This window comes from Thermobia domestica, chromosome 9, assembly GCF_964235325.1.
Source record: "Thermobia domestica chromosome 9, izTheDome1.hap1.1, whole genome shotgun sequence".
In the NCBI taxonomy this organism is placed as follows: Eukaryota; Metazoa; Arthropoda; class Insecta; order Zygentoma; family Lepismatidae; genus Thermobia; species Thermobia domestica.
In genome coordinates, this window is record NC_137462.1 from 67,473,729 (window position 1) to 67,494,473 (window position 20,745).

Sequence of the window (20,745 nt, forward strand, 5' to 3'; positions counted from 1 at the left end):
TACCACTCACTGCATGTCAATGCATGTATTATGTAGGGAACCGATGTGTTATTTTTAACATTATAAGAAGTGTATATTGTGAATGCTTTTTTTTTCTTATACAATTTTATAGTGAGTATAACATATTAGGCATTTTGTTGACACCCATTGCTTTTACTGTTCAGTATGTATGTATATACAATACTGTATCACTTAGCATTCCTTCACATTTGACATTTGTTAGATTTACTATGCATTAATCAACATCTATGTTTCCATTCACAGAGCCTGGCATTAAGAGAAGATAGTCTTTAATATACAGTATGTAATTGATAATGATAATGTATCATTTATGTAGAAAAGTTGGCAATACTATTATTTGTTTGCCAATCACATGCATAGCACTAGTGTGACATGGCATTGCACAGTTATGGGAAATTTGCGCTTGTTGTTATATGCGGATGCCGCACGCGGGGCCGAGCGAGTACGATTTTACGTTAATGCCCTCGCCGGACGCACGCGGTACCGGTTAGTACGGTTTTACGATTATATTTGCGCCGGCTGCATGCGGCGCCGGTGAGTACGGTTTCACGATTATACCCACGCCGGGCGCACGCGGGACCGGTGAGTAGGGTTTTACGTTTATATCCGTGCCAGAAATATACATGCATGTGTGGAAAAATGGATTTATATTATTATGTGGATGATAATCGTAATCGTAAATTGTAATGTTTACTTGTTATACGCACATCTATACATTTAACTCCTGTAACCCGTATATGGTTTACACTGATGTTTCCAATCTTACTTACAAACATTAGAATATGTAATGTGAAAAATATTACTGTAGGAATTAACATTTTGTGCCAATTCTACTCACTCGATCTATTTTTAAGTATGACCACATTTGAACATAATACTACTCACTCGACTCATTTTTAAGTATGACCACATTGAACAAAATACTACTCACTCGACTCATTTTTAATTTTGAAATTAATATTTTTAATTCATATTAGTGACTTCATTGTAAATATAGGAATTAACAGGTTCATTGAAATATGTTTATTTTTTACTAGTTATATTCTTATAAAATATAACCCTATATTCTTTAAGTATTATGTTATATACATTCACTTTTACTTGTTTATACTGAAAAGAAAATGTCGACTTTGCTCGTACTATATATGTTTATCACTTTGTTTCAATAATTACTATTGTGCTGCCAAAATGTCTTGACCCGTGGCAAAAAAAATGTAGACTAACGCTCACACCCTTACACACCTACGCGTTGAGCGAATAAGGGTTTAGCTGTTGCTAAGCGAAAGAAAGCGAGTGGAATTCCTTTAACCAATAGCAGCGCTTGCAACGGAAGACTATTTTTAGACTATCTATAGACCATTTTTGCTCTCAAAGCTTTATAATAAAGGTTCAGATTCCTATTGATGTAATATACTATTAGTATGTTTTATCTTATTCATATTAATTAATTGATTAACTATGGAATAGAAAAATAGAAGAAGCTACGCATGGCGTAAGTCTGGACATGTCGTGAAATTTTATTTTGTGTGTAGTGAAGATATTTAATATAAAATATTCTCATATTAAGTTGGTATTCTTTCCTGAAATAAATTTGTGATCATTTTTGCACTGCACGTACAGTACAAATGATTCTTACCCGGTTCCCAAAACAAAGTCCACTGTTAATGTAGCTCTTTCTCTTTCTATCTATTTATCTATCTATGTATTTTATGACGTATTTGCTTGTATTTGAGTATCTGTAGCTTGTTTTTAATCTATTTATGTATTTTATGCCGTATCTGCATGTTTTTCGAGTATCTGTAGCTTGTTTTTACTCTCTTTATGAATTTTACTGAATATCTACAAGTTTGAATATCTGTAGCTTGTTTGTTGACATCATTTCTGATTGTTTTTAAGTATCTACACGTCCCTCTCTTTATCTCTCTCTTTCTCTCTTTTGCACGTATTGTCTGTATATGTTTTTTCTCTATTTATGTATTTGATGACGTATCTGCTTGTTTTGAGTATCTGTAGCTTGTTTTACTCTTATCTATGTATTTGATGATGTATCTCCATGTTTTTCGAGTATCTGTAGCTTGTTTTTAATCTATCTATGTATTTTATGCCGTATCTGCTTGTATTTGAGTATCTGTAACTTGTTTTTACTCTCTCTCTTTATGTATTTTATGGAGTATCTGCTTGTTTTGAGTATCTGTAGCTTGTTTTTACTCTCTCTTTATGTATTTTATGGAGTATCTGCATGTGAGTATCTGTAGCTTGTTTTTAATCTATCTATGTTTTGATGATGTATCTACATGTTTTTGAGTATCTGTAGATTGTTTTACTCTATCTATGTATTTATGGTGTATCTGCATGTTTTTGAGTATCTCTGATTAAAAACTAAGAAAGTACTTTTTAGTCTTACTGTAGAATGGAAATATCGTAAACTTGCTAAGCGTAATCGTAATTTTGAATATAATCATTTTTTAATACCCATGACGTTTGCCTTCTCTTTTGTATAACACAAGTTTGTATCCAAGGAAGATCCCCTAAAAAATTTTACGGTAAACTATAATATGTTTCTTAGATTTTGAACTGATTACGGCTTTGCTGTAATACCAAAGAATTTATTTCTCACTACAGTTGATAAATATAACATAAATAAAGACATTCTATAACACAATATATCACATAGATTTTAACTATGCGGTATGAAATCTGGAACATCACAATTTTTCTATACTAATTTATATTTTAACCGCGAAATCTATTTTAATTGCTTTCACATCTACTGGCTAAGTCTTTCTTCAAAATCTATTTTCGGGTATAGGACATGAGTACCTAATTTCCCTATATTTTAGAACAATATACATGATTTTAAGCTTGACATTCTTCACCAAAAGATTTTGAAGTGAATAAATAATAAGTCAAGTTTCATGTTTTTAGATTCCATCTACTTCTTTTGGTCTTTTCATTAGATTGATTTAGTGCTATACTGTTTTCTTATGGTACATGTGTTCTTTTCACCATGCAGACTTCAGTGATAGACTGTTTTCTTATGGAGAATGTCTCATTTATTATCCTTCATGAAGAATTAGTGGTAGAATGCTTACTTATGATACATGATGACTCAGTGATACAGTACTTCCTTGCACTAATTGAGGTCCCTGATTGAATTTTGAATGTACTGATTTAGTAATAAACTGATTCCTTATATTACTTGATTCCTTATATTACATGATTCCTTATATAACTTGAGACTGCATCATTAATCTTCAACGTGTTCATTTTTAATACCCATGATGGCTTAGTGGTACAATGTTTCCTTATGATACTTGAGGTCTCTCCATCAAATTAAGTCAGTGATAGACTGATTTCTTATGCTACAAAGTACCTTACTCATTTAATTTTTATAACACTCACTCAGTGGAAGTGTATTTTACTTCTATATGTTCTTACTCATTATCTTTTAGCCCGAATAATACAAACAAACCCCCCAAAATTCATTGCATCAATCACAAAAGTTCCTGAATGATTTCTATTCATACTCAAATGGTTCTACTTTGTATGCCTATTTCTGCAAGATACATCTTCCCTAGGTCTTCCTAACGGTTGTTTTCCTCTTTTTATTATGACCCTAACAATGTCTGGTAAACGGAATCTAAAAATAATAAGGTTTTTGGTATTTTATTCCTGAAGAATTGCTAAGCTACTTGGTATATTTCTTGAATTAATACTACAGTAATTCACGTAGTATATTCGTTATCGTTTTGGCTTATGTTGCACCCCGCTTACGGTTTTGCTCTCTCAAAATTTGTAAAAGTTTGAATAAAGTTTTCCAGGTTTTTTCTTTATTTATTCATTTGAAGCAAATGCCGGGATGGTACCTTATAGCTTGTACTCCTCCTTATTCCTTTTCACCGATAATGTACTCCCTAAAGAATATTATCCTTCAAACCCATCAGTTTCAATACTCAAACTCATCAGTTTCAATCCTAAATAATACTTTTTATTTAAATTGTGTTTTATCTGTAATATACATTCTGTAATATACACTCTCTCAAGGTGTCAAATTTTCTCAACTTTTTCGTTCTACAAGCACCATTAAAAGATTTTCCGTTGTTTCAGAAATTATCATTCTTCTTTACAACCACATTTTTAAAATGACGTTAAAAGATGGATATTTTTACAAAGAATGTCATAATGTAAGTAATTTAATCATTGATTAATCATTTGCTTTGAACCAACCGATTGATTGATTGAAGATAGTATTTTTCAAAAACCAGCACATGATTCTCTATAAAATTTAATGAATCACAAGCTATAGCACTAATTCATTTCAATGGACTTCTCCATGATACTTTAACTAAAATTCTATACCGATCCAAAGAATATTTATTGTTCAAACATATGGAATATCGACCATATTTTTACTTAATTAATATAGAAAGAGAAAAATAATAGACTGACATGAAATATTCATGTAGTTGGACACAATGATTCGATTCCAGTTTGATGCAAGCAGTCCCAGTGGGAGGCACTCGGTCAAAAAAAGTGTACAATACTTTTAAGGCCATCCACCTTGAATGAATTTTTCTTGGATTTTCCTCATCCACACCAGTTAAATGCGTTGTTGATACCTAACTTATAGTTTTTAGATCGTTTCCCGGATTGTGTGCTCGTTGAACAACATTATCCCTCAAAACATGAAGGGCTAAATGGTCTTAGATGATAAAAGACCAAAATCTAAATTATAATCTTAATCCTATTCGATTCCAATTTTTGCAAATCAATCTCAAAATGAAAGACTCACATAAGGATTTTTAATATTGGGTTAAGTCTTACAGGACACCGTGTGATTTGTATATTTCAAGTTCAACTAAATATTTTTATTCTTCATTTCTATTAGCAACATAAATCTGAAAGACCCTGTTAGACTTTTCTGCTATGATATTATAAGAACAAAAATACATTGGAAAGCGCAGACAATTCATAGCAAAAGATAACCTTCAAATCTTATAGACATTCAGAATTCCTTCCTTCCTTCCTACTAGTATTTTATACTTAAAAGGCTATTCCCACCACTTTCGCTTTCTTCGAAAGAATCCCACCTCCCAAAACCAGACCCTCTTTTCTAAGAAAAATAGCCAAACAGTAAAACTCCGCTCAAGGGGCGGTGAAGGTAGAGGAGGAAACGAGAGGTTACCGTATTCAACTAAAACTTGTTTTCTCAAGTGATTATGAGTGTGTGAAGTGATCTTCACCTTAAAATTATGAATGGGGAAACGTTTCTGAATCTTTCCATGTTAGCAAATGTAAACAAAGAATATTTTTCAGTTAATTTACTTACCACCAATTTCAGGATTTGTTCTTCCATTAAATTTCTAGGCACCTTCAATAACCGTACAAGTCTCATACGGTTACAAATCAATATAATAATAATAATAATAATAATAATAATAATAATAATAATAATAATAATAATAATAATAATAATAATAATTGGCCAAGTAACTAGTGTATGTGCCTTTGGTACACGTGGTTCTGGGTTCGATTTCTGCCAAAAGAGCACAAAGTTAGTTTTTCTGTCATTCACTTTCCTTAATCAATAGTCTAGTTTAGCCTAAAGATCATAACTGTTAAATATAATAATAATAATAATAATAATAATAATAATAGATCTTCTTCATATCCACATTTGACAAAGATAATTTTGAGTTCAACTTGTTTATGTGGTTCGGATATCATCTTATTCTGTAAATCCATGTCTCAAATAGGATTGAAATTTAAAAAAAATAAAAAAACAATTCAAATTGAGCTGATTGAAATCAGATAATAAGTTGCAGGTTCATGTCTCAAAAAGTCTTTTTTTCTGAAAACAATATTTTAAAATAACTCACACATATTAAAATGGGAAAAGAACGATTCTCATTTTCTTGAAATAAAACCATCAAATTTTTAATATAATTAGATTTAAATTAGATATCACTTTATTTTCTACTATTTACAATATGATGATTTCTTTCTTTTTCTTTCTTTTGTTTCATTGTGTACAGTTTTTTATAATTTTCGCATCCGTCGTTCTAATGCTATAAATTTAAGAACAGCACCATATTGAATGGTATTATTTTCTTTATTTACGTATTTAGAAAAAATACGGAAAAGTTCTTGCGTATCACTTTTGGTTAGTTTGACATAATTGATTTGCTTCTGCGAGTTCTTGTTCTCTTCCAAATTATTTTCTTTGTAAGTATTTCCATCCTCTTTCTCTGTTGTTAGGTCCACAAGTGGAATGTCTCTACCCTCTGCCATCCTGCAAAATAACAGAAACAAAATTATCAGTAATTGAAATTACAAATCTACTTATTTTAACTTAAGTATCCTTATGGCTAATCATTTATCACAAAAGAGGTAAATTTATATCCTCTAAAAATCAGAACTCAACATTTTTTAGCAATACCCTAGCTCTAATACTATTAATTTTTGATCTTTTAAATCAACAAAAATTTCAAAACTAAACTTCAGTTCTACAAATTAAAAGTCTATGTAAGTTTAATTTCATATATTGGTCTTGTAATATGAAGGTATCGTACGGACCGTTGCCTTAATTATCTCAAGTATCATTCTTATTGGTCTTTGAAATAAAATATGCGTTAATTTACATATATTTATACCTTAAGAAAATAATCAAGTCAGTTGGACAGTACAATCAAATTATTTCGTTATGAAAAACAAGCACAATTCTTCCTTATTCCACAGGTTATTTTCAAGTGTTTTATCCTAGCTTAGAATAATAACTAAAATTTAGTGAATTCAAATGATTTTTTGGGGTTCTTGGTGATTCATTGGTACAGCGTTCACCTTTGGTGCTTGTGGTCCCGGTTTAATCTTAGCGTCTGCGAATTATTTCAGCATTTTTATAACAAACATTAAGTTTGGATTTATTTTTATAAATTGTGGTGGACAAACACCGTGTGCCTAGCTTTTGTTGGGGTTCTATATACTTTTAAGTGATTTCTTTTTGTAAAGTGATGGTTCAACAAATTACAGTTTCCTTTAGCGTAGCGGTATAACCAGCAGACGTAAAACTCAGTTATCGTTCAGATTAGATAACCCAACAGTACAGTGAATCATATTGGGTTGCCTAACATGTAGGGATTATACAACACTACAGTGAATCATATTGGGTTGCCTAACATGTAGGGATTATACAACAGTACAGTAAAACATATTGGGTTGCCTAACATGTAGGGATTAAACAAACATTTTCTTTCACGGATTATTCTCTCTCCGAGAGATGTCATCCCTCAAGGGGCACAATAAGTTTAGATGTCCAACTCTATATTTTAATTTCAAAATTCTTTTCTATACCCACATGTAATGATATATACACTTTTCTACGATATATACTGTTAAATCATTTAATCGAAAGGCAATGCAAGGCAACATATGTCAAGATACCCTTTCATTGAATTGTGTACATGTCATGAGACGTAACGGTATAACATAATCTTAGATGATAAAAAGTTCGGGAAATCTTGTCTTCTGTAGAGTGATTTAACCACTGTTTATATTTCAAACTATATTCCTAATTCAATAAGAATAATAATATGAATAAGGATGACGCGAAAAAAAATCAATGGTAAAGCCTTCGTTTCTGATACAAGGATTACTTGATTTATGTTTTCAGTTTAGATCTTCCGCAAACATCATGTTTCTACATTTTCTCGTGGAAAACGCTTTCTACTTTCATTATAATTTAATCTAATATAATTGTGCGAAACTATAGATTTCATTTTTCCAATAACATTACTAAAATGTTTGGGAAATAATTACTTATGAAAATTATGTAAATCAGTCAATCAAATTAAGAATACGATATCATATTATAAAACAACAAGCAATCCAAATCTGTTTAGCAATCAGTTCTATTTTAGAAAAAAGTGTGAAATAATATTCTTAAAAGTTTTCTTATTATCATTAATAAGTATCGATTTATTCAAGTAACTAACTAACTAACTAACTAACTCTATGGCCTATGGAACCCGGAGGCCACGTTCACAAAAACTCTCCATTGACTTTTATCTTTAGATAATTGCATCCAGTTTCTACTTTGTATGCCTATCTCTGCGAGATCCATCCTCCCATTTGCGCCTAGGTCTTCCTGATGACCGTTTTCCTCTTTTATTACGATTATATTACATAACATACGCCCTCCTAGACTTAACGACCCTAATCATGTTTAATAAAGAATCTAATAAATTACGTTATGAAGTTTCCACCATTCCCCTTCCTCTTGGGTCCGAATATTCGTCTCAGGATCTTGTTCTCAAATACTTGTAGTCTATGTTCTTTCCTCAGAGTAAGCGATCATGTTTTGCAACCATACAAAACAACGCAAGCATAATTAACGTTTTATATATTTTTAAGCTTCGACAATATGAATTGAATAATGCATGAATTCCCTGGTTTTAGTCGCCATTTAATTTCTCCGTGAATATGATTTTTTCTCTGTTAATACTTATCTTAAATATTTGAAACTATCCACTTTATCAAAAGTATTATTTAATATTTTAATGCATCCATAAAATGCAGTATTACGGTCCCAACGCACTTTCGTGTATTTACTTTTCTCTGCATTTATTTCTAAAGCCATGTCCCTGCAAGCATTTCATAAGATCTCTGCATTTATTTCTAATGTTCTCCTATCATCCCTATTAAATTTACATCATCAGTATATACCATAACTGGTGAATACTGTTCAACTCTATTCAACAATCTAATTAAATTATTCTGTCAATATATGGAAAAAACACCAACAGGAAGACCAAATATAAAAAAGAAAAATCGATTAATCTACCATGAATAATTCATTACTCTTTCTGATAAATTCACTAAATATTATGATATATTTTGTTCAAACAACCTAGTAATCACATACAGTATCTAACATCTACCATTTTCACAAAATAATATAAAGATTTCTTTCATTCAGAACAAATAAATGCTCGAATCTTGGTCCATCATACACACAAACAAATATCACTTTGTATCTTTCCACAAATAGTACGATCACTGAAGGAAAATATTGTACAGACGTATCAAAATAAATAGATGTAATTCCGACCAATAACTGAAACTCAATCTTAATCTTCTGTAAAACATTCCATAAAATTTCATAAAATTTACTTGTAACTTCTTAGTTATCGGGCACCCCTTTGCCGAGAAAGAGCGGTGTTCAATTCTCGGCAAAACCATGTAGTTCAGATTCAATGATAATCACTAGGACCCGTCTCATATAGCCTAGTTATTGCACAAAAATCGTACTTAGTTATTATACTTATCGTTAACAAAAATCCTAACTTGGTTCACGAGAAAAAGATATATTTCACTTGAGGTCCCCGTCTCATATAGTCTAGTTGTGAAAAGGCTATTAATTCGATAACTCAATAATTTTTATAAATGTGTTCGTATATAAAACATGGTTTAATAATACACCATTGGTCTTCCGATCAGTCCAAATATAAAATATGAATTCAACTAATACGTAAAAGCTCGGCACTGATTTCATTTCATAGCTATAAAAACATGGATTTGGTGTCTACTGTTTGTAATTTACGTTTTCCTCATGCTTGTTACGCTTTCCTAAGTGGGGAAAAATCAACTGGAAGCCTTCAAAATGTAGATATGGAGAAAAATGGTAAGAAATAGTTGGGTAAAGCAGAAAAAGAAATAACAGGATGTTAGAAGTGTTGGGTGAGAAAAGAACATTTTTAGACATTATTAGGAAGAGAAATTGGTTGTGACATTGCCTAAGAAAAGAATCTATCATAAGTGATGTCCTAGAGGGTATAATAACCGGAAAAAAAGAGGGAAAGGGTTAATATTAAAACTAAAAGATCGCACGCAAAGACAAAAAAGGTTAGCGGTGGAGCATAGAAGCTTCTCAGCTGTCCCCTATCAATAAAAGGCAAAATACCTATGATAACGACAAATGTTTGTTTTCAATTAAACTTTAAAAGCAATATGTATTCTAGACACGGTTAATAACCAACTAATAAATGATTTCATTCTGTGGTCTTCCATGAAAAAATAAATAGTCGTATGTCTTCAACATTACATATTATATAATAATAATAAAAAATATATTATTTTCTTACCTGGTAATTCTTTCTGAAGCGTGGTTCAAACTCCTGGAAGTGGTATAATCTAAAAAGAAAAAAAATGAATTAATATATTTAAATTGTTTCTATTACAAAAATAATCAGTGCTAAGAAAGAAAAATCAAATGAGTATTTATTATAAAATTAATCCTTTCCGAAAATGAAGAAATTTTTCATTCCAATGAGCTAAGTCTAAGAAATTAAGAACAAAATCCAATTCTTTCTCAAAATGCCATGTTTTCAGGATACTATAAGTTAGCTTGCATGTATTTGATAAAATAAATGTAATATGAAACAAAAAGAAGATAATGATTTCCAAATGAATTCATACAATCAACAAGAATTACTCTAAGATAAATTTTCCAATAATAATAATATTAAAAATGTTTCATATCTTGTAATCAATTAATGAAAATGAATTTTTATCTGAATATATTTAAGAAGACAGAAGTCCACTTACCTTTTCAAATATAAGAACAGATGAAGTAGCGCCGATGAAAAACAATGTTGAAAGAAGAACAGCGTCACACTCTATCCAACTAACTTAAAATGACAAAAATCTTCAAAATTCAGTTTTTATATTGATCAGAAGAAACCCACGCCAATTTTCACAATTCCATACAACAATAATAAAAAAAGGTTGCTCTAAAAAGATTGTAAACCACTTTTTTCTCTCTCTCTCTCTCTCTCTCTCTCTCTCTCTCTGGAATTCTATATGGACGATAACCCCTCATAGCAATAACGGAATGGATACAAACATTTAAAAAAGAAAAAGAAAAAAGAAACAATTCTACCTTCCCTCTTACTCCGAGGGTAAGAAATCCTGTCCTTCAAACTGCAATAAGACGTCCAATAGTCTCCCACCGGATTTTATAGATTCTGTGAGTATTTTTTCTCTCATTATATAATTAGTATATGTGTAACTAAAGTTCATTAAAGTATGACAATTAATTATGTTCTAAGAACCTCACCAAGTATGTATTTTTAATCAATTTCATAACAAACATTGTATTGCATTTACTATACACATGACATACATGTCCATGCATTCAACACTTATTTTTCCTTACATCATGCTTGCCTTTAATACATGTGGTCCTAAGTTCATTTTCAATAGTGTATGTAACGTTTCCAATTTAATTCCCGGCAAGAGCCTTCGGCGTAGGAAACCGGGTTCAATTCCCAGGAAAAGGTCATGCGGCTCGGATTCCACGTAGGTTCACGTCTCATATAGCTGTGCTCCTAAAATACATACTAATCTAAAATTAAAATAACTCAATTTCCGGCTGAGGTATATAGTTCGGATTCTACGTTAATTGCAAAAGTCCACGTCTCATATAGCTGTGCTCCTAAAAGATACACTAATCTAAAATCAACACAACTCAACACAATTCCCAACAGGTGCCTTTGGTGTGTTAGGCTCGGATTCCACGATAAAACTGTAAATTCACGTCTCATATAGCCGCACTGCTAAAAGATACACTAATCTAAATCAAAATAACGTAACTCAATTCCTGACGGAAGCCTTTGGCATAAAAACCGGGTTCAATTCCCGGTGGAGGTGTATAGTTCAAATTCTACGATAAAACTGTAGGTTCATGTCTCATATATCCACACTGCTAAAAACACGCTAATCTAAAAATCAACACAAATCAAATCTAGTTATAAAAATTCTGTATCAATCGGCTCATGCGGAACCCAATTAATATAATTAATAATGGTACAAACTAGTTCAATGGTAGAGCATCTACCTCTGCTGGTGGATTTTCTCATGTCAAGCATGTCCATATCATTTTTAGTGTTCTTATAACAAAAAGTATATTCTATAAATTGATTTATTCAGCATCAAGTTCATAAGTCTTCTTAAAGTTCCCCGTTTCCTCCCACTTCCTCATTCCGCTATTTTTTCATAAAGGAAATATTACGACAAAAATGGATTCATATAAATTAGTCTAACAGAATAATTCTCTGACAATAAATTTAATAAATTCATATAGTCTCAGTGGTAAAGAAGTCTCTAGTATATGAGGTTCTTGGTTTATTTCCTCGTCAAAACCATTTTACTAAACTCAACATAAACAAGTGTCAATCAATAATATCTAAGTAAAGATTCCTCTCACTTTCTAAGGGCTAGTACCACAGTAAAAAGTCTTGTTCTCTGTTAGCTGGGAAATCCTAGGTCACACAAATTATTTAAACATTTTCTAAGTATTTAGTGTATTGCTGCTACAATCCATATCTCCACTGCTTGAGATATCTTGGTTCGATTTCCAATCAAGTAAATTTGTAGTGAGCAAACACCTTGCTCATGAGTTTTCCTCTCACTTTCTTCATTCCAACATTTTACTTATCATAAGGGGATTGTTATGATATGATTGTTATAAGTTAACCTAAGTGATATAACCATACGGCACAATATTTACAAATCATGAAATGATTTCATCATACATCATGGACATTACATGTTGCATATACATTTTTAATCGTAGGAGTTAATATTCATTCATAATAACAATTTTATAAACCCATCTTCCCGTCAAAACAAGTTTGGGCAACTCAGTCCCCCGCCCTTCTACCTTTGCGTTCAATATGGGATCCGGCGCGGGTCTCTTTACAGCAGTCATAAACAATAAAAGAAAGAATGTTTCGTTTCAATACAATCTTTACAAAAACTCGAGGAAAACAAATTCATGTAACAACCTAACTGATACGTAAAAGGGGAACAATACATAAAGCTTTTCCAAGTTCAATGTCAACTTTGGGTTTTATTTTCTCTTTTTTTTTCTGTAAGGGAGTAAAAAATTTCTTGAAGGACATTCACATTCCTAGAATGCAATCTTCACAAAGCTCTCTAAAAAAGTAGACAATAATCCCTAACAGTTTCTTTTTTATCAGTAACTAAATTGCACAATTGTGTTCCAAAAATCTTTTTGAGGGGGACTCTGGTATCTATGTGAAGGCCACTCTGTAATTAAATCTGATGGTTGTATCTAACGGTGAATCCTAATTTTTTCACGGCTCCTTTCGGGTGAAGGACAGTGTCACGTTATAAATACCAACACAGAATCACAGGTGTATCCTTCAACAAAGATGGTTAAATCTTCAAAGAATTCTTCAAAGAATTCATATATAGCCAATAATAAAGCTTTATTTTCAACTTAGCCTTCCATCAAGTCATAGAGTGCTCCAGGCTTCATTTCTGAGAATTTAGGTGTCAAGGATTTTTTTCCAACATCGTTTCACATATTGGCAATAATAAATGATCAAACAACGTATCAAAACACATCAATAAAGTTTTATTTTTCAAGATAACCTTCAGTCAAATTGTATTTTCTACGAATTTCAACTTTCACAGCCATAAATTGTCAATAAACACATATTTTCACTCAATAAATAACATAAAAAACACTCATAAATAGCAGACATCTCTCTAAAAGCTTTTATCTTCAAGTTATCCATTGTCTCGACTCGGAAATACCTCGTCTCGAACCCTAATTTGCATACGCAATCTACGAAAATCCACTACTATGTTCATAGCCACATTTATCTACTAGTTTTGATGTTACTAATCACTTCCCGCCGTTTGTGCATATCTTTCTATTCCGCTCCAATTGTTAGGATTCGATTGTCGATTCCAAGTTGGCACTTCTGTGACTCGTACATGACGCGGAATTGGACAACATGCAAGAGGACTTTTTGTCTTGTTTTGATGTCACGAATCACCTCCCAGAGTTTATGCACATCTTTCATTTTCAGTCTTTATATAAGTATAGTAATTCAAAAGAGACAAGTAATAATAATAAATTTTACCTTTCTCGCAATTCGGGGTGCTTTCCCCGTAAAGTTGAAGCGAAGATCCTTTTCTAATTGGTGCCTTTTCACGATTTAAAAAAAAAAAAAAAAGATTTATAAAGAATCCTATGTATGATAATAATCCACAAACTACTACAATCTACTGTCTCATTTGTATTAGAATAGTGCAGATATATATCGTATTTGCACCCTGTGAATTTCCTCCAGCTTCGTGTACAAAACTACCGTCTTTTAAGGATCATTTCTTCAAAAGAAAAATGGGATAATATTGAAATTTGTGCGTCCTTTTGTTTCCGCCAGTAGTTGAGTTTTCAAAAATTGGTTACGTCTATAGCTTGCAACAGGCAGCAGCCAATCATTATACAGAAAGTAGTCCCGATTCACAAACTAAGTTTTGTTGATGAAGCATCTAGCTAATGAGTCTTCTCTAAATAATTTTTTCACTTTAAAATTTAGATTACACCATAACAGAACATATCACAACTGATGATGCGTTACGTTACACCAACAGCCCTACTATTAATGTACCAGTGTTTTGTACTCAAATTGAAACCTATTGCCGAATTGTAGCAGAAAAATCAACATTACTTACCTGTTACTTCTCGCAAGTTAAGAGCTGCCATCCCCCAAAAAACTGCCATATTTGGTAATAATCCAAGAATCATCTTCTCCGTAAATGTTAGTTTTTCCAAATTCAAACAAAAAACAGGCAGGACAATTGTTACAATCCAGAGAGTAATTCCAGTTACCGCTCCAAATGTTCCTAAAATGTATTGATGTGCAATGTAATGTTCAATATTCGATATATCTGTAGGAAACTGTAGACCAGTGAACATAAGCTTAGAGGAGAAAGTTGCCAAATATGGGGATTTTTTAAAACATCTTTTTCTTTGAAAGTAGTTGACTTCAGATAACTAGGAGCTTTGGTAATGATATATAGGATCCTTGTTCATCGAAATGTTATTTCAAAATGTGAGTTATAGCAATAACCATGTAATAGGAAAATGAAAACCAGAAGTACTCCTTTTCCTCGATATTATGATATCGGCGTTCCTAATATGGGTATATAACATTTAAAATTATTCAAGATTTAAAATAACCAAGTTTAAAGGTTGAAAATATTTAGCTCCCACAAGAGAATTCGAGACAAATATGAACACATTTGATACAGTAAATAAAAATGATACATCGAATTTAAATATAAATTCACTTCTTTTTATATGCACCAAAAATTAACTGAGATTCTTCGCTTTTTAAAGATACACTTCGCACTCAATTAGATTATATTGACTCAAAATGTTGCATTTCATACTGAATAAGTTAGAAAATTTAAATTACAAGATGGACATCAACTTAAGTAAGTTTAATGAACTAGCGATTCACATTTTTATATGGACCAACAAGAATTTTAGGAATGATCAAAAAAAAAAAGAATCAAAAGATTACGATTTTGGCCAATAATTAGTTTTCGGATTAGGGGCAACAAAATTTTTGAAGAGCCCATAAATCGAGTTTTCGTATTTTTTTGCGGAATAAGCACAACATACTGAGTTAAGTGATAGTTTGGGTTTGGCTACATTATATACAGTTCTCCAGATATAAGGCGTACAAGACAATTTTTGATTGAAATATATTGGGATCTTTTGATACAAAAATGAACACGTTGTTCTACGATTTTAGAGAAAATATTTAGATCAAATTTAAATATAAAGAACAAAAACATTAAAAGAAAATATATAAATCCAATAATTGAACCAACAAGTTAGCTCAAAATTTAAAGATTCTGATATTAAATCAACTACAACTTAAAAAAAAAAAAAAAATCAACTCAAGAAAGTGACAATAACTCAGCTACACACAAAAAATAGAAGTTCTGTGGAGCGGACCCCAGGGTATGAATTCGATGTATTTTGTCACTCAGAATCCAAATTTTGAAACCCCAGGAAGATCGACCGTGTCAATGTTTTGTTATGGGCGAAAAACTTGAGCGATTTTGGACAGGGAGGACACGCGATTTTAGTCCATAAAACAAAATTGACACGGTCAATCGTCCTAGGGTTTCGAAATTTGGATTCTGAGTGACAAAATACATCCGATCCATACCCTGGGGTCCGCTCTACAGAACTTTTTTTTTTTTTTTTTTTTTGCATACCTGTATTACATGTCTTCTCCCTATCCAAAATCGCTCAAGTTTTTCGCCCATAACAAAACATTGACACGATCGATCTTCCTGGGGTTTCGAAATTTGGATTCTATGTAACAAAATACATCGAATCTATACCCCGAGGTCCGCTGAACAGAACTTCTTTTTTTCTATGGCTGTGTTACGTGTATACTCCCTATCCAAATTCCCTAAGTTTTTCGACCATAAAAAGGAATTTACACGGTCAATCGTCCTGGGATTTTGAATTTGGATCCTGTGAAACAGGAGCGTCATTTCCGACTTCGCTTGAGGGGGGCAAAAGCACCACAGACATAAGACTTTCCGGTTTTGTACTAGTATATTAATAGACAATCGATTAAAGTATATATATATATTACTCAAACTCTTGGGGGGAGGGCAATTGCCCCCTCCTGCCCTCCCTAAATGACGCCCCTGCTGTGAAACAAAATACTTCGAATCCATGGGGTCTGGTGGACAGAACTTTTATTTTTGTGTGCGTGTGTGTAATTAGGAACTACGAGTTTTATAAGCATAACGTAGAAATCCTTGAGAGTGATTGAGAAGGTTGAGCTTTCATGCTGAACATATCTAAAGAACTATAAAGCTTCTTGACCGAGATTTATACAGAGAATAAGAGCCCACAATGAATATACTACACATTTCATTAATTCTTTTTATTAACAATCTTCAAGAGATAATCAATTACAGCAGAAACATTCTGCTTCGTTTGTCTTATCTTCATATGGCACATGAGATCATTGTATACATTTGAATCTGATAAATTGTTGATATTTATTATTTATTTCCATAGTCGGTACAAAGAAATCTAAGTACTTTTTTTTTTCTACATCTTCAGAAATAAATGCTTGCTCCTTACCTTCAGAAAGTTATTGTGATGTACTAGGTACCAATTGGAAGTGGCGATTAAAGAATTGCTTCAACAATTATTTCCTTTTTTTTTTAATCTGTTTTCGATAACGAATTCTATATTCTGTTTCTGACCGCCAGTTGATATGGCAAACGTCTCATGTTAGTCATTGACAGGCCGAATGATTGTTTTTTCACGTAGAGCAATGGTTCACAATATCTTCATAAGTGAAAGAAGAACTTGAAATCTCCCTTATTGGTTACAATTACAAAATTTATTTTTCATTCAATAACTTCTAATATCGTTCTAATTTTGTTTGAGGCACAATATTAATATAAGTTGGTTTAAACTTATCCATTTCATTCTTCTTTACAGCAGAAAGGCAGCATTCATACCTGCTTCACATGTTTCATTTTTGGCGTTCGAAAGACTGAAAACTGCTCGCAGATCCGTAAGTAAAATACGTATTCTTAATATAATCTTCCGTATCGCCCCATATTAGGCAACTTCCACAAATGTTTTCCTTCCCTTATTTCAAGGATAGGTCACTCGAAGAAACAACAGCTACCATATGTATTACTTTGTGTTCTATAATTGAAGACTTAATATATTAGAAAAGAACATTTCTTATCTTTAAACGGGTATATTTTGATTTCTTCACCGGCGCTGAAAGTATTTGACCAATTGCAGGTTACATTATCTCAACTCAGACTGCTCTACTGAATAGTGTTACCAGACCAAAATACAAAATGTCCATCAGTATAAGTGACTTTCAATCAAATTTCCCTTGTTGCTGAGAAATCCCTCCCCAAATTAGGCAACTTCCCTATATATGGCAACTTTCCTAATTCCTATAACTTTTTTTTATAATTGTTTATTAATAATCATATTTTTTCCCAGCTAAACAGTAGGTAAGTAGTAGTATGTAACATTTAAGTAGTATTGGCACTTGTTTAACTTTCATAACAAAGTATTTATTACTGCTCGTTTTATACAAAATCCATTTTATTACAATTAGTGGACACCTTATAGTATGATACATTTTCTACTATCGTTTCACCAGATTAGTCTCATTATCCTTAACAACATTTAGAAAAATTCAACTTTGTTGAATATTGGTTCAGAGAACCTACAATATGTTCCAGTCATTCAATACGAATTTTCAACTTCTTCCCAGTTAAATTTCGAATGCTTTAAGGATTATAGTATATGATTGAAAAATAATGAAAAGTTATACCAAAGTAAGTCACTGTACACTATATACCACAGCTATATATCTAACATAAAATATACAATTCTCAACATGAATTGATGTATTTCAATTTGTTTTCAATTTACAAAAAAAAAAAAAAAAAAAAAAAAAAGATGTTACTATGAAATGAAATGAAGAAATATTTAGCTTACAATGATATGAGTACACAATCATCAATTAAATTTTATGATTGAAACGCATGAAACTAAACAGTTATTAAAGCATTGATTTTATTGAAGAAAGTCGCATACTCTGTACAGAATGAAGCAATATCAAGCTTTAGTGATTCTTCAGATGGTTCTCGATGCGAGATCGGCTAGCGGAAAGATATGAAGACTGAATATAAAATCTTGGGGCCGCAGTGACTCAGTGGTAGAGCGTTCACTTCTGATGCTTGGGATTCCGGGTTCGGTCCCAGCACCCGCCAAATGAACTTTGTGGTGGACAAACACCGTGTGCGTGGGTTTTCTCGGGGTTCTCCCGTTTCCCTCCACTTTCTTCATTCCACCATTTCGTTCATTACTCATCATCACCGTCTCCTCTAGCCTAACCTGCATATGCGTGGGACGTAAAACACAGAGATTCATTTAATTTTTTTATGAATATAAAATCCGTGCTAAGTGCCAAAAAATGGAAAAATTCGGTTTAATGTGAAAATATGGCCTATGTGTCTAATACTACTCAGTGAAAAACTAGCTATCTAGTATTCACTGTAGAAGTAGTTCAAATAATTCCCAGAAGAATGTTCGTGCCTATATGTCCCATCAGTTCTGAAGTAACATCTGAGCTGTTTACTCAATATTATCTTTTTGGCATGTAGCATGGATTTTATAGTCAGTCTACATATTATGACGCTGCAGTTTCAAAGCGGCTGCAACAGTAGAAGAAACAGCTGAGGTTAGTTACTTACTTTAATTCCTTGCTCCAGTGCATTCCTTAAGTTAGGCAGTGCAGTACTTTCTCCCTTACTTTGCACACCTCAAATCTATCTTTAGAAAGTGCGAAAACGAATTTTGGAAAATAAGCACAAAATTAATTTGTGCCTCATATTTTTAAATATTTCTTTGAGTAGAAGAAACAGAAGAAAAATAAATAAATAAATTAATTAATTAAATTTATATAGCAGTCTCAATCTTAAAAAAAAAAAAAAAAAAAAAAAAAAAAGAAGCCACATTACATTGCAATACCAAAACTATGAGTTAGTATCCACTTACTGTTAGTGAAAAAACAGCTGATTGCAAAACAAAATGCTGTTGCAGCTATTGTGTAAGATAAAAGAAACAGCCAGATAACAAATCCATTTGTGGAGGAATAAAAAGCTCCATACTCTGTTCCTCGTAAATTTGCTGTTAACAAAATGGCAATTATGGAAATAGCAATTATAGATATTGTCAGAGCATTAAATAACCATCCCAACCACAGTTGCCACGATTTAAGACCCATCATTTTCATTAACTCCTGCAAGTAAGAAAAATTTAAAACGTTAATATAAAATATAATGTTCTAAGTGGATAAGTTTATATATATAAGTTCCCTGACATACTGTAACTCTTTTTTTTATCAGAGTTTAAGAAGGGAAATCGTCTCCAAATATAATATTTTCAATCTTAAGTGAAGGATTTTTTTAAATCGGACGAGCCGTTTGGACTCTACACTCTTTATGCGCCCAATGTTAAATGAAAATGCAACGTTGCCATTTACCTGGACCCACAATATAAGTGAATGAAGTGACTTTTATGCTAACGTGTCTATGACCAGCCGCCATTTCAAACATGTCCCAATTCACCATACTCTTACAAAATTTATTGTGACCATATGGTAAATAGTAGTAAGTTATGTAGTTTTACATGTGTTTGTTTTTGTAAATGTGACCCGGGAAGTAGAAACGAACACGCCATTAAAAATGGGGGAGAGCGAGCAGTAGGGCCTAATGTGGATATATTTTGTGACCGTATGGTAAATAGTAGTATGTAGTTTTACATGTGTTAGTAGCACTGGCGCAAATCCCGGGGGGACGAGGGGGACATGTCCCCTCCAATCTTGGACCTGGGGGGGACTGTCCCCCCAATAATCTGACTTAAAAAGTGATTTGGGGATAAGCGTAATGATTTGTGTCCGAGTGCCACAAAGTAATGTAAGATGAAATTGATTTCTCTTGCGCGATTTTTAAAAGAAATGGCTTTTCCATTTCTTTTAAAAAGAATCGTATCCTGTAGTATTTCAAACTGAACTACGTGCTGTAGTGCGTGTAGTAGTCTCATCAATATGTATTAATTCCACTTCCGCTACTTGGGCACAAATTGCAATAAATGCCACAGGAGGATGCCCTTCTCCTCATGCTGGAAAGTTGTCTCAGCTGTAGGTACGGGCACAAATTCCAGGAAAATGGGGAGACATGTCCCCCCCAACATTGGAACTGGAGGCTCTCCCAATAATCCGATTTGAAATAAGTGCAGATAAGTGTGATTTGTGTCCGACTGCCACA

The 20,745-nt window shown here is 32.4% G+C and overlaps 1 protein-coding gene and 1 long non-coding RNA gene across 2 annotated transcripts in view; both read right to left on the bottom strand.

Annotated features, from left to right (window-relative positions):
* The window catches only part of LOC145660862 (phospholipid-transporting ATPase ABCA3-like), a 157,083-nt gene that overhangs the window by 64,107 nt on the left and 72,231 nt on the right, over positions 1-20,745 (bottom strand). The window contains exons 6-7 of the mRNA XM_081726288.1: positions 19,475-19,718; positions 14,569-14,739 (exon numbers count right to left, since the gene is read on the bottom strand). Of these exons, the coding sequence (XP_081582414.1) occupies positions 14,569-14,739; positions 19,475-19,718 (415 nt within the window). The remainder of the gene's footprint in view (positions 1-14,568; positions 14,740-19,474; positions 19,719-20,745) is intronic.
* On the bottom strand, positions 5,881-10,768 carry LOC145694015 (uncharacterized). Its single transcript, XR_014132886.1, has 3 exons — positions 10,624-10,768; positions 10,161-10,209; positions 5,881-6,313 (listed from the first exon to the last, which is right to left on the bottom strand). It is a non-coding gene; the product is annotated as an uncharacterized LOC145694015 (long non-coding RNA).